Source organism: Notolepis coatsorum, assembly GCF_963971535.1.
Source record: "Notolepis coatsorum genome assembly, chromosome: 11".
Lineage (NCBI taxonomy): Eukaryota > Metazoa > Chordata > Actinopteri > Aulopiformes > Paralepididae > Notolepis > Notolepis coatsorum.
This window is the reverse complement of record NC_140175.1, coordinates 70,179,385-70,195,063: the sequence shown is the minus strand read 5'-3', so window position 1 is coordinate 70,195,063 and position 15,679 is coordinate 70,179,385. Positions and strand designations below refer to the sequence as shown.

The window sequence follows — 15,679 nt, the reverse complement described above, 5'->3', positions numbered from 1 at the left end:
TCGCTTCATGTTAGCAGAAAACTACATTGTAAATCCAGAAAAAACAAGACAACTTCTGCCACAGGGAACACTGCATTATCGAGATAGCGCCCCTAAGAGGATCTGGCCGGTAATGCACTTTTTCGAATTCAAAGAGTAGGGTACTTCTGCAGTGCTGCTCGGTGACATCGAGTAGGTTATTACAATGGAATAAAAGCCAAAACAACCTTGCCACGGACATGTCCGTGGTTGGTCCTCAACCGTTGGATTCGAAACACGGATGTATCCGTGGTCGGGCGCCATTGTGTTAAAGGGTTAGAATTATAAAATGAATATGTGGTGTTATGATCAGGGCTGAAGTTGAATAAAAGATTGTATTATTTTCAATCTGACATTACAAAAAAACAGAAAATCCATCTAAATCAGTGTTGTTGCTAATCATACATATGCTAGCCTGTTTTTTAACAATAATTTGTGATGCCATCACAAACACTGGCATTTAAAGGGTACAAATAAAAAAAGTTCCTGCACCAGAATACAGGAAATTAAGTCTTTGTAACAAATAATTTCCTGGTGGGGGACCCCCCGCTTAAAAAGTGGCCTGACTGGGGCTATATTTCACGCTATATTTCGCACTATATTTCCTGGCCTGAATGATTTCCCCAGTCTGGCCCTGGTTAAAAGCCTCCAATACGTATTAGTGTGTGTGCAACCATATATTTCCATAAAAAAAAAAAAATAAAAAAAAAATTATGAATTAAGATTATTATTATTATATATTTGTTTTACCTCCTATAATAGTGGGGGTTGCGGCTCTCTGACACCGTTATTTCGGGGGTCGCGGCCTGAAAACTTTGGGAACCCCTGCTTTATTGTATTATTAATTTTTTTCTATTTTTTTTTTGTCCTTAGTCTTTATTTTTTCTTTGTTGCCTTGTAAAGCGTCCTTGGGTTTTCTTGAAAGGCGCTATATAAATCCAAGTTATTATTAGAGACAGAGAGGCCAGACATTGTTGACTCTATACCTGAGATGTGTCTCCAGGATTCTATCCAGTCTCTTATAAAACGGTCTTGAAGTGAAGTAGCCGCTCCAGTAGTGGTCGTCTCGGTCTGCGTAGGTGAAGAAGTCTCCGCTGAGCACTGGCAGTTTGACACCCTGAGGCTGATCCGGGGTCGCCAACTGTCGCCGCAGAGCCGTAAAATAGTCTGTGATGGTCCCAAACTGGGCCTGAGTCGGGACGGGATGTCACAAGACAGAACTATGAACAAACGTGGTCTTACAATATATATTACACACATGGTTTCTTATAACTGAGGGTACATCTCCTTCATTGTGAGGCAGATGAGAGAAACTTAACTGCCTCCACTAACAACATTTCAGTTGAATTTCTGTTCGATTAGCCATCAGAACGCCTTGCAAAATCACTTCTGGATCGCGAGCAAACGTATTCTTGCATTCAATTTACGTCCCCTGAGAAAGTTTGAAAATTCACTGTTTGAAACGGACCTTGACATGTAGTTCAGGATGAGAGTTCATGTAGTCGAAGAGTTTTTGATAGTTGTTAAACTGTTGGTCCCATTCCAAGGCCTCTGTGTACCGGAAGTCATCACCCAGCGGAGCCAGAACCACAGAGGACCGGAACAGCTTGGACTTCTTACGGTACTGGTCCAACAGCAGGTTGACCCTGGGAATCAGAAAGATAACAAACACACGGATGAATGAATGAAAGGATAAAGATAAATACGACCAAACAAAGAACAAGTCCAACAGCAGAGAGAGAGGGGGGGGTGGGAGGGGGAGGGAGGGAGAGAGAGAGAGAGAGAGAGAGAGAGAGAGAGAGAGAGAGAGAGAAGAGGAAAAACAAACTGGTAAACAGGTAAAGAAACCACATAATATAATGATGACGCAGAAACACCTTGAATTTCTCTCTGTAATCTAAAAGCATGCAGACCTCGGGAGAGACAGTCTGAGAGAGTAGTAGCATAACACAATAGTGGAAGTAGCATACCGCAGATCACAATGAACAAGACTGGATCCCAGCCACTCAAGTATTACAGGAAGAAAGAGAAGTTGAAAAGCCTTTATTGTGGCATGGATATATAGTTTTGAACTTGTCTTTCTTCCTGTAATACTTTTGAACTTGTCTTTCTTCCTGTAATACTTTTGAACTTGTCTTTCTTCCAGTAATACTTTTGAACTTGTCTTTCTTCCCGTAATACTTTTTAACTTGTCTTTCTTCCTGTAATACTTTTTAACTCGTCTTTCTTCCAGTAATACTTTTTAACTTGTCTTTCTTCCAGTAATACTTTTTAACTCGTCTTTCTTCCAGTAATACTTTTTAACTCGTCTTTCTTCCAGTAATACTTTTTAATTTGTCTTTCTTCCCGTAATACTTTTTAACTCGTCTTTCTTCCAGTAATACTTTTTAACTCGTCTTTCTTCCAGTAATACATTTTAACTTGTCTTTCTTCCTGTAATACTTTTTAACTCGTCTTTCTTCCAGTAATACTTTTTAACTCGTCTTTCTTCCAGAAATACCTTTTAACTCGTCTTTCTTCCAGTAATACTTTTTAACTTGTCTTTCTTCCCGTAATACTTTTTAACTCGTCTTTCTTCCAGTAATACTTTTTAACTCGTCTTTCTTCCAGAAATACTTTTTAACTCGTCTTTCTTCCCGTAATACTTTTTAACTCGTCTTTCTTCCAGTAATACTTTTTAACTCGTCTTTCTTCCAGAAATACTTTTTAACTTGTCTTTCTTCCAGAAATACTTTTTAACTCGTCTTTCTTCCTGAAATACTTTTTAACTTGTCTTTCTTCCTGTAACGAAACAGCAGCGGTTCTCAAACTACGGGTCGCGACCCAAAGTGGGGTTGTGGGTAGGTGACAGTGACAGGTGACAGCGCATTGGTTTGAATTTTTTTTTATGTTCTGGCAACATATTTTGGCTAAATATGTCTCGTTTTATAAATGTGTATTGATAACATAGTGCTGTAATTACATTTTCTAATACATATGCATGATCAAGTTCAACAACGTGTGCTTTTATTTTGATATTCCTTAATTCCATGTTGAAATTACACAATACATTAAGTGTGGGGTCGCCAAAAAAAAATCCTAAATAAAATGGGGTCGTGGTATAAAAAAGTTTGAGAACCCCTGTCTTACAATCTTCTTGTCACAGCTGCGTGTGGACCCTGAGGAAGGAGGGCGACAAACAAATAACTGGGGGTGCTGCTGCTGCGGCTGCTAGGCAGATACAGTAGGAAAACCATAGATAAACATAAACAGGAGCCACTTGGATTCCTTACAATATATGTCCAAGGCATGCGGCCCCTGGAGGAGTAGTAAACAGACGCGGTGCGTGGGAGGTCGAGGTGGGGAGCGTGCGCGCGAGCGTGTGTGTGTGGGGGGGGGGGGGAATAAACCAACAGACAGATGAAGACAAACAGATTGCCCATCGTTGATTAAGAGCCAATGAATGTCCCATCAAATCCTTTTAAATACATCCAAACTAGCCTGAATCAAGACTAGAGAGAGAGAGAGAGGGAGAGAGAGAGAAGACAGACAAGACAGTCATAAGGCAGATAGACAGATGGGACAATGCCAATACATTTGTATCTTCACTGTTTTATCAGTGAGGTTGATCCTTGTCACTCTGTTGCTGCATTCAAACACCAGCTCTTAAAAAGGGAAATAAAACTCAATTTGGACTCTCTGCTTAGTTCACCTGCCAAGTACAGTGTGACGTACTATGTGTTTTCATAGGGTCAATATAGGGACGCTCTGGGAACTGGCCCACTAGAATACCATTACTAAAAAGTCACACAGCTCCACAGTGGCTTGTTTTCACGTGTCCCATTTTTCTAACCTGGTAGCCAGTCTACATTGTAAGTGATAGTTCAGCAGGAGGGATGTAAATGGTGCATTTATATAGCAGCTTTTATCCAAAGCGCTTTACAATTTGTTCCTCACATTTTTACCCATTCACACACCGACGGCGGAGGCGACCATGCAAGGTGCCGACCTGCTCATCGGGAGCAATTAGGGGTTAAGTGTCTTGCTCAAAGACACTTCGACACGCTGCCCCGGAGGAGTGGGAATCAAACCGGGAACCTCTGGATTGTCAGGCGGCTGCTCTACCTCCCGAGCCACTGTCGCCCCTTTATGTGGGATGTGATGTATATGAAAAGCAGACACAGGTGGCAAATACTGAAGCATTTGTAATCATGTTTGTAAACTGTCTATAGGATAGTGGGGTATTGATTTTTAGAGTTGAAGAGTTGAAGATCATTCCAGGAAGCCAAGGCATTAAAACATAAACACTGACTTTCCGAGCTCAGTCTGCACTCTGGGGACCTGAAAGCGTTCTTTAGCCTAGTGTTCAACGTTCATGTGATCGCCCGGGGACGAGGTCACTGAGAAGAATCCATTCCTTATGTTCTCCAAAGACGGTCATTCACACAGTGTTATTCAATTTGGGAACAACCCATCACTACACTGATATGTATTCCAAGGGGCCGGAATAGACAGTTAGCCGGATTAAAGACTACAAATAAATCACAAACAAACTACTTTATTAATAATTAATCATCAAAAAAGGAAAAAAACTGACTCTATTTGCCAAGTACTGTACATCTTAAATATACCAGGAAGGCTCTGCATTTAACCCATCCTAACTTTTTAGGAGCAGTGGACAGCTGAAAGTCCAGCGCCCGAAGACCAACTCCAGATCTAATGCCGGTAGGGCTGGGCGATTAATCAAGTTTAAATTTCAATTACTATTTTGCCTACGAAGACAATCGAGATAAAACGATTATGTGCCCCACGCCATGTTGCTCTCATTCTGTCTTGTGTTGTAAATGCAGAGTTTCAGCTTGTGTTGAGAGGGAGGCTGGACGTTTCTCCAGTTATTTTGAAACGTCTTTGGTAACTTGTAGAAGATGACAGAAAGGCAGCTTTCAGTCAAGAAGAAAGATAAAACAAAGTCTGGTTGTTGTAATCCTGCTTCCTGGAACACTCTGCTCAACAGACTAAATACTGTTGACTAAGAGATAAAAAATCAGTTTTTTTATCTACCCAGTAGACCTGATGCAACCTTATAACTAGTGTGCCGTTAAGAGGCAAATTCAGAAGACTCTGCCTGTTTTCTAACCAGAATGCAACACAGCTTTTTTCCCATTTGAGATTTAGTGATGGGTTGGAACTAGACTTGAACGCATTACTGCCGCTTAGTGGAAAGAGTGACGGGGATCAATCACTTTTTTACGGAATAAAGTGGGAGCTTTTGCATGGCGGTATATGAGATAAAAATTCAGACTCAAATGTCACTGTGTCGTGAAGAACAGTGTGCATCACAAGCGCCCACTCCTCCAACCTCTACGACTGTTCACGGATACACACTTCGATATGAACCACGCGGCCGGTTACCTCTCTTTGATGTTGCTGTCCGTGATTGGCTGAGGGGCGATCCTCCATGGGCAGTTGATTCGGCTAGGGGGCAGCCGTTTGAAGTCAAACTGACAGCAGATCTTGGGGTCGGGACCGCATGTGTGCGGGACATCATAACTGTAGAACGGCATCATGTGGCACAGGATGTCCGTCCTGGAGGCGGGGTCTGAAAAGATATAGAGAGAGAGAACAGTTCTGTCAGGAACCACTCCGATCTAACCATTTATTGGTGGTAGTGGTAGTGGTAGTAGTGGTGATGGTGATGGTAGTGGTGGTGATGGTGATGGTAGTGGTGGTGATTAGGGGTGGGAATCGCCAGAGACCTCACAATACGATACTATCGCGATACTTGCGTCACGATACGATAGTATCGCGATACTAAATATATCGCGATACGCTGAGTATTACGATTTTTTTTTATCAAATTTCATTTATTACCTTTTTTCAACTGCAAAGTACAACTTTGTCAACATGTTTTTTTTTTTTTATCCACTTTTTCTCCCATTTTCTATATTTTCTCCCATCCCAATTTCGTATCATCCAATTCAACCCTCCCCTGTCACGGACGCTGTTTCTTGCCTCCCACAAGCTGCAATGTGGACTAAGTCATACATAGCACAAGTCCCCTCCGGTACTTGAGGTAACAGCAGTCGCATCTTTTCACCTGCGCAGCTCGATCTCTCAGTGGCGAAGAGTAACGCGTGGGAGGCTCACGCTGCCCCCGACACTTCCTGATTCTACTGCGCAGGCGCACCAACCGACCTGTAGGAGTCGCTGTCCACAACGCCCGATCCCCACCCTTCAGTGTCCCTCCCCGTAATACGGCCAATGTGTATTACTGTGGACGACCAGCTAAACTGAAAGCAAATGTGGAGCGCTGGGCTCGAACTGACGAGCCCAGCGTCTCCAGCATTTTGTGGCGAGTGCCTTGCCCACTACGCCACGTAGCCGCCCACTTTGTCAACATGTTTTATCTAATAAAATAAAGTTCAGTCTGTTCATCTCACTTCAATAATTTTTATTGCAGAACATGGTATTTTATATGTAAACACTGTAATCTGTGTTGCATGTACCTGACAAACTGAACTGTTTGTATTACAGTCATATTCCAACTTAACTGAACTTAACTTTTATTTTAATATATAATTTTTTTATGAATAATTAAATATCGATACTGTATCGATACAGTATCGCCACGCAAAGTATCGCGATACTACTACGTATCGATTTTTTCCCCCACCCCTAGTGGTGATGGTGGTGGTGGTGATGGTACTGGTAGTAGTGGTGGTGATGGTAGTGGTGGTGGTAGTGGTGGTGATGGTAGTGGTAGTGATGGTAATGGTAGTAGTAGTGGTGATGGTGGTGATGGTGATGGTAGTGGTGGTGATGGTGATGGTAGTGGTGGTAGTGGTGATGGTAGTGGTGGTGATGGTAGTGGTGGTGATGGTAGTGGTGGTGATGGTAGTAGTGGTGGTGGTGATGGTAGTAGTGGTGGTGATGGTAGTGGTAAAGATGGTAGTGGTGGTGATGGTAGTAGTGGTGGTGGTGGTGATGGTAGTGGTGGTGATGGTAGTGGTGATGGTAGTGGTGAAGATGGTAGTAGTGGTGATGGTAGTGGTGGTGATGGTAGTGGTGAAGATGGTAGTGGTGGTGATGGTAGTGGTGAAGATGGTAGTGGTGGTGATGGTAGTGGTGGTGATGGCAGGGGTGTAGCTCCAGATTCTGGGCCCCATGAAAGAATGTATTTGTAGGCCCCCAGTGAATGCGAGCGCGCGTAAGCGCGCAAACGGATTTTTTTTTGGCCATTTTTTTTATTGATGAAAACGCATAATATGGTTTTTACCTATACATTCGGATCAGCAGTTCAGCACCTGCACTGTTGGTGGGTGAGCCTAGTAAAGGATGTCGCATTGCGTTCATCTTCAATGAATGGACCAATGCAATAGTCTACCAAAGCCCCCCATCTCTCTCTATATATCTCACACACACACACACACACACACACACACACACACACACACACACACACACACACACACACACACACACACACACACACACACACACACTTCAGAAACAAACATAGTATCAATGAGAGCATCAATAATACACCTGAGTAAATAATAATTAATAATATTATTTTTATTTTTTTTGGGGCCCCCCCCCCCAGTGCTGGGCCCTTGGAATCATCCTAAGCTACCCCCCCCCCCAGCTACGCCCCTGGGTGATGGTAGTGGTGGTGATGGTAGTGGTGGTGATGGTAGTAGTGGTGGTGGTGGTGATGGTAGTGGTGGTGATTTTGATTGATTGAATTGATTGAAAAGTTTATTAACAGATTGCAGAATGGGTACAGTACAGTACAGCTCAATACATACAATTGTTAAGGGGATGCAGACCAGAGAAAGACTTTCGACTTGTTTACATCAGGGTCCCCCATTTTCAATTCATCATAACATATATGACATACATGACATACAGATAGACAGTACTGCTACATCTATACATTTATGACATATCAGATTTGCAAATACAGTACTGTTTGTGATACAAAAGTGTCCAGAAAAGGAGTGTATATACATTTGGCATAGAAACTGTACATTGGAGGAGGTTGGTTGGGTGGGGTGGGGTTGGGTGGGTTGGGTGAGGGCTGTACATTGGAGGTGGGGGGGGGGGGGGGGGGGTTGGGAAGGGGACACACACACATTTTACACTGTACATTGGAATATTGACAAAGCCTTACTTGGTCATTTACTGTACAACTAGGTTAGGACATTTGTAGGGGCCAGTTTCGAATTGCAGTCTCACGTAGGTGTTTTTTGAGAGTGTTTTTGAAGGTGGGTAGTGATTCACATTCCTTTACAGCTTTAGGCAGGGCGTTCCACATTGATGTGGCATAATTGCGAAACGTGTTTAGTCCCTTGTTTGATCCGAATCTGGGTTTTACATGATTTGTGGAGCTCCCTCTGGTGTTGTGATCGTGGTATTCACTGACCTTTGGGAAGTATTTTGACATGTACATGGGTACCTTGGTCGCGTAGTGTATCTTGTAGACCAGGCCCATTGCAAGTTGCTGTACTCTGTCGTCTACTCTAAGCCATCCTAGGTTGTCAAAGTGGGCAGGGGTGAGGTGGGTTCTAGGAGTCAGGTCAAGTAGTAGTCTGACTAGCTTGTTTTGAGATGTTTGTAATTTGTTTTTTAGTGCCTTTGAGGTGCTTTGGTACCATGAGGTGCAAGCATAGTCGTAGTACCCTTGAATGAGTGCTCCTGCTAGAGTCTTCAGGGTATTCTTGTTTACCAGAGCGGAGATCCGGTACAAGAATCGCGTTCGTTGGTTGACTTTTTTTATTACATTGGATGCCATTTTATCACAGGAAAGATTAGCCTCTAGGATGGAACCCAGGTAGGTAATTTCATCTTTCCTTGTGATAATATTGTCACCCACTGTAACCGAGAAGCCGTCGGTCTTGCTGAGTTTGTTATTTGAACCGAAGAGAATGGACTCTGTTTTGCCCATGTGTAATGATAGTTTGTTGTCGGCGAGCCATATGCAGATTTTGCCTAGTTCCGAGCTGAGGGCTTTTTCAACCTGTAACTTGTTCTTGTCAGAGACCAGCAGGGCTGAGTCGTCCGCAAACAGGAACAAGTTGCAGTCACAAGCTGACGACATGTCATTTGCATAAATTAGGAATAGTAGCGGTCCTAGTATGCTTCCTTGTGGAACACCACAGCTCACTGTGAGGGGGGGGGATAGTGTACCGTTTACTTCCACCATCTGTTCCCTCCCCTCCAGGTAGGATTGTATCCAGCTCACTGATAAACTATCAAAACCAATTGCTTTTAGCTTGTCAATCAGAATGGTGTGATTGACAGTGTCGAAGGCCTTTTGTAGGTCCAGCATGACCATGCCGCAGTATTTGCCCGCGTCCACCTCTTGTTTGATGTGGTCGTTCAAGTAGAGAAGGCATGTGTCAGTGGAGTGGGATGTTCTGAAGCCAGATTGGAATTCGTAGATTAGATTTTTTTTTCCGCAAGGTACTTTTCGATCTGTTCGTATACTATTTTTTCCATGACTTTCGAGATGGATGTAAGGATAGAAACAGGGCGGTAGTTACCCGGGTCTAATTTGCTGCCCTTTTTGTGCAGGGGTGTTACTCTCGCAATTTTGAAGTCCTTGGGGACGTGTCCCTGTTTTATGGAGAGGTTTATTATGTGTGTGATGACTGGGGTGATGGCTGCTGCTGAGTCTCTGAGGAATTTGGAGGGGATGTTGTCATGGCCAGTGGCCTTGTTTGGTTGGAGGGCGCTCAGTTTTTTGAGTGATGGTAGTGGTGGTGATGGTAGTGGTGGTGATGGTAGTGATGGTAGTGGTGAAGATGGTAGTGGTGGTGGTGATGGTGGTGGTGGTGGTGGCAGCGTTTCCGTTAGAACATATTCGTGCCGGTCTGAGTGTCCTGCAAGATTTCTATCACCGGACATATTCGAGATATTCCGGTCAGAGTTTTAAACAGCAGTCTATTATAATCACATTTTTATGAGCTAACGAATTCCGTTATAATTGGACATGTGTATTAATTACATCAAGCGAAGAATGAGAAATTGATTTGCAGAATCAAATTACTATCTCTCGCCTCTCAAGTTAGTGCGATACGCTACCAGCATCAAGCTCCCGCTGCAGCAGCTCTGTCACACGCACCCCCAAATGAATCTCGAGTCGACATCGCTTCACCTCGTTGTATCAGACACGTCACACATATCATAATGTTCAACTTCACGTATACAGTCATTAATATATTCCAAATAAAATAAGTCCCTCGATACTCCGTGCTGCTGCTGACTTGAAATAAAATAGACCGATACGCAGTCGGTCCGACACTAAACAGCAGTCTGTTATAATCACATTTTTATGAGCTAACGAATTCCGTTATATTGGACATTTGTATTAATTATATCAAGCGAAGAACTGAGAAAGCAGAGAGACGGCAACATTATCGTGGGTTTGCGTGACGACTCTCTCCACCTCGCAACGACTTATTTGCAAAGAGTATGGCGCTGCAGAGAAGCTGTTCAGCTGTTATTGGCTCTTTTCTGGGAACCGCACAACAGCGCCCCCCACCCAACATTGGCTGAAAATGGCTGAATTGGAGTACTGCTGGAATATTGCATTGTACTGCTGGTACTGCGGCTCTACAGCTTCAGAAAAGTCCGCACAACCAGCACTAAGCTCTCGCCGACAACGTCGTTGTCATTATTAGAAGCAACGAGGAAACAAATGTAATGATCGTTTCGTTCATCGCATAGGCTATTTAATTTTTGCCTATTTTAATACAATTCAAATAATCAAATTGTGCTTAGACTCAGGGAATTATTTTCACCGGACATTAAGACCGGAGAGATAAAATATGTCGGACTTAAACAGATTTTGCCGGTAAAATACCGGTAATTACCGGCTAACGGAAACGCTGGGTGGTGGTGGTGGTGGTGGTGATGGTGGTGGTGGTGATGGTAGTGGTGGTGATGGTAGTGGTGGTGATGGTAGTGGTGGTGATGGTGGTGGTGGTGATGGTAGTGATAATAATAATACAGATATATTACAAAACTAACATTTTAATTAGTAAACAAGATCAAATATATAGAGGCATACTAGCCATCTGGTATAATCTGTATTTTGTATGTTGTTTTAAAAAAGAATATCATAAAAGGACAGAATAGAGAGATCAATTGTTGTGATTAAATAACTCTTGCCCTCTGGCTACAGACACGTCGAGCAGAATAAAGAAGTCCTTCACTACTTGGTGTTGTATGTATCCTTTGTATGAATCATAAGCCAGCCTATATACAGTACTTAAGCATTACATCACGCGCAGGAGTGGTTTGTGAACAATAAACCATGCCTAGGGGTGGTCGTTAGACCCCCCTAGGCATGGTTTATTGTTCACAAATCACGACTGCAAGTGGTGTAAAGCTTTTATACAACTGCCACATTCATCCAACCTTATTTCTATACAATAAACACATTAATCGAAGATTTATTGAAAAAACCATCCGCCAGAAAAAGTAGTTCCCACAACTACAAAAAAGACAATTTGCCTCCATGTGGAAGCAGATCGGAAGTGCATCCAACCAACTAACACATCCAACTGTGTATTATTGGAATGATTGAGAGAAGTTGCCTCATGTGGAAGCAGCTTGAAGTGCATCCAACCAACTAACACATCCAACTGTGTATTATTGGAATGATTGATTGAAAGTTTTATTACCAGATGCAGAATGGGTACAATACAGTACGGCTCAATACACACAATTGTTAAGGGAATGCAGACCTACTTTCCATAGAACTTCATTCTTAGATGCTTCTATAGAAAGTAGGTAAAACAAATTAAAACGTTTTCTTTGCCCTATAGGAAAAAAACGTTTTCTTCGCCCTATTTTTTTATTTATTTTTTTAAACCTACTGTAGAGGGCCTAAACTTAGACCATGCTCACTTAGAACAGCGCAGCACCCAGCTCTCTCTCAGTCTGACTATCCCCCGCGTTACAGACAGGAGTGTGTGTGTGTGTGTGTGTGTGTGTGTGTGTGTGTGTGTGGGGGGGGGGGCGGGGGTGTGTGGCGGTGGGTGGAGACTAGAGCTAGCGCTGACAGTCAGAGAGAAGGAAAAAGAAATTGAAAAAAGAAATGCAAATTAATCAATCAATCAAATCGCGATTTTTCTAGATTTTTGTTCTAGAATGACTCAAGACCCATCAATTACATCATCCAACATTGTTTAAAGGACTAACACATTCGCAGTGACAGAATCGCTTCATATTTAGTCGTTATGGCGCTATCAACATATCAATCTTGTTTTCTCCCGGAGTGAGCCGGCGGAGTGATATGTGATTCGGTTGTGGGCGGGTCCTGAGCCCAGGACCGTGGATTGTTGCCAATAAAGACGTGTAAATGGACTGTTTCAGCCAATCAGAATCGAGAAATTTGCATGCCGTTGTATAATATCTAATAATAGAGCTCTCTCTCTCTCTCTCCTCTCTCTCTCTCTCTCCTCTCTCTCCCCTCTCTCTCCCCCTCTCTCCCCCCTCTCTCTCTCCCCTCTCTCTCTCTCTCTCTCTCTCCTCTCTCTCCTCTCTCTCTCTCCTCTCTCTCAGGGCTGTACGCTAAGCTTTTTCACTGGGGGCACAGAATATTTTTTAGGGGCACATTTTTAAATAACAATTTTACCATTATAGTGCAAAAAAATATGTTCCTCCTGCCTCATTACTGTGGTCCTTTTATTTAACATTTAAGTGCTTTTGTTTTCAGGTTTTTATCTTTTATAATGAACCAACTGAGAAAGTGTGTAAATCACTAATAGAACAAAAACTAGCTTGTGTCCATATAACGTATTTCTTCTGAGCGCCTGCATCTTTAAAATGTTGTATTAATTGGTCCCAATGAGGAGAGAGTGTATGCAGAGTGACACCTAGAGAAAGAGCGATGCGCTTAGCGTCTTTGTTCAGAGAACTACAGAACTATGCCAACAGAGCTACGCTAGCACTACTATGTAGCACTACCAGAGACGGGAAGGAACCGAGACGTGTAGCTCCCTGGCTACATCCATCACCAGCTTAGAGTCTTAGAAACATATTGACATTTTAAACTTGGAATGTCATTCAGTGGATCTTTTATATAATTTCACCTTTCTTGATGATTTACAAAAAATTAGGGTAAACTAAACTAAAATCTATGTCTAGTTTTTACATCAAATTGAGGAAAATATTTGATTTACAATATTGAAATAAAAGAGTTGCCAATATTGCCGGTCTCAACAAATCTGGGTATAAATCCATATGGTGGCACTAGAGCAGTGGTTCTCAAACTTCTTTGGGTCAACACCCCCCTATCTGATGTGCAGGTCCCATAACCCCACCCCTCAACCCCCTACATGGGAATTACATTTCCGGGCCTCAATGTTGATGTTTATAATTATTTTCTGTCTATCATTGGGTGGTAAGCCATACCACCTTCTGGGGAAATACTACCTCTGGACAACTAACTACTACAGAAAACCTTGAGTAACAAGTTTTTCTACAACTCAAGTTTAGACCTATGACCTATTACGTTAGCACTAAAAGTGAATATTTTTTTCTGGAATCAGAAACTTCAGAATGTCATCTTTCACACTTCCGGTTTGACCGCGGAAGAACATGGCTGCTTAACTCGCGAGCTCCCCGACAGCAAAATGATTTAGCCCCGGGAAACATTTATTAACAACACCAGGGTATATATTTAATAGGGATGACAGAAGGGGCTATCACGAGACGTAGGGCGACCACGATTACAACTGAAAAGGACGACGGAATGGCAGAGAATGACGAAGTAACGGGAGGAAAAGATGGCGACGATGACTGTGAACAAGAAGCCACGCTGTTGAACATATACAACGAGCTCAAAGACTTCAGAAAAGACAATGAGCGTCAGTTTCGGGAGATAAGGAATGACATGAACAAAATGAACGACAGGCTCGGTGAAACGGAGGGGAGAATCGGAGAAAATGAAAATGTGCTTGATGCGGCGACGGTTTTAATAAAAAAACTGATACAGAGGCAGGCCGACATGGAGGCTAAACTGCTCGACCAAGAGGGCAGAACGAGGAGAGAGAACCTGCGGGTGTATGGTATCCCGGAGGAGAAAGAGGGAAAAGACATGCATGGATTTCTAGACGGCTTGTTTAAGGACGCACTCGGACTGCCTCATGACATGGACCTTCGTATCGAACGAGCACACCGGGCACTGGCCCCAAGGCCTAACAACCCACAGCTGAAGCCACGGTCAATCGTGGTTAAGTTTGGGAGCTACAAAATGAAGGAAGAGATAATACGCCGAACATGGCAGAAGAAGAACGTCTCATGTGGCAACGATCGCTTCTATGTCGACCATGACTTCCCCACTGAAATACTGAAGAAGCGAGGAGAATATGCCGAGGCCAAGAGAATAATGAAGGAGAAGAATCTCAAGTTCCAGACACCGTATCCAGCGAAGATGAGGGTATTCTACGAGGATGGCACCCGCCTGTACCAGAGCGCGGCGGAGGCGACGGCGGATATGGCAAAACGTGGATTCAAGATCACCGTGGTGAACCCGACTACCGACCCGGACCGAGAGGAGATAATGCGGCTGTCTACCTGGCAGACAGTGGGAAGAAAACGGGGACCGGGGGACGACATGCAGGCGACGGGGACTGAACGCCCCACACAGCAGGGCAATGGTCATCACGGATACCGGGAGAAACTACAGGGATTCAGACGGGGACAGTCGGAGGCGGACAATTGAGATAAAGTTCATGAAGCGCATGGATACAGATAAGTCACGGGGGCATCGTCATAGAATAAATAACATCACAAAATGCCAATATGTATATAAAAGAAAAGACAAAAAAAAAAAAAAAGGGGATTGAAAAAAAAAATATATAAAAAAAAAAGATGTGTAATGAGAATAGAGGGCAATAGATAGGAGAATATGATAAAACTGTGGGAGGGGAAATATCCCGGATGGATACAGGAAAAGTATAACGAAATGAACCACAGGCCATTATGGCTATGTCATAGAAGTTACAATATACCAATATATATCTGAGAGATATACAAATGTTAATTGTTGGAAACGTTACCGTTTTGTCAAGTTCAGTTGAATTGATCGCACTGTATATAGATTACAGTGTGAGCCATACGTTACATCAGGGTATACAAGATAGTAGGGGCACAGTTTTGGGCAACCTGCCTTGTGCCATATGCACTCCTCTGTTAGTCGAGGGGGACCAAGGTGCATGGGTGAGTATCGATCTCACACTCGGTACGACTGTTCTATCTGGGGTCATATCGAACGTAGCTTGGGTAAATGTGGGGGGGGGGAATGTATTTGTTTTTTTTATATGTTCTTTTTTATTTCATTGTATGCTATACTATTGTATATATATCTTCACAGTCTCAGGCACTAGAATACGTCCTGGATTGCACAGGGGAGATGCATTACGAGGAATATGGGGCTGATTAAAATAATATCGTGGAATATAGACGGATGTCATCATCCCATTAAGAGAAAAAAGATATTGACGTTCTTGAAACAAAAAAAGACAGATATTGCACTAATTCAGGAATCACACCTGGATGAGGAGGAGTCGGCCAAGCTTAAAAGGGATTGGGTGGGACAAATATACTATAGTACGTTCTCTTCTAGGAAGAGGGGGGTGGCAATATTGGTGAGAAAAAACTTAGACCT

General features: G+C 43.0%; 1 protein-coding gene across 1 annotated transcript in view; it reads right to left on the bottom strand.

Moving 5' to 3' along the window:
- The window catches only part of man2a1 (mannosidase, alpha, class 2A, member 1), a 134,968-nt gene that overhangs the window by 57,864 nt on the left and 61,425 nt on the right, over positions 1-15,679 (bottom strand). Inside the window, exons 8-10 of the mRNA XM_084325487.1 lie at positions 5,410-5,596; positions 1,487-1,664; positions 1,005-1,207 (exon numbers count right to left, since the gene is read on the bottom strand). Coding sequence (XP_084181613.1) covers positions 1,005-1,207; positions 1,487-1,664; positions 5,410-5,596 — 568 coding nt within the window. The remainder of the gene's footprint in view (positions 1-1,004; positions 1,208-1,486; positions 1,665-5,409; positions 5,597-15,679) is intronic.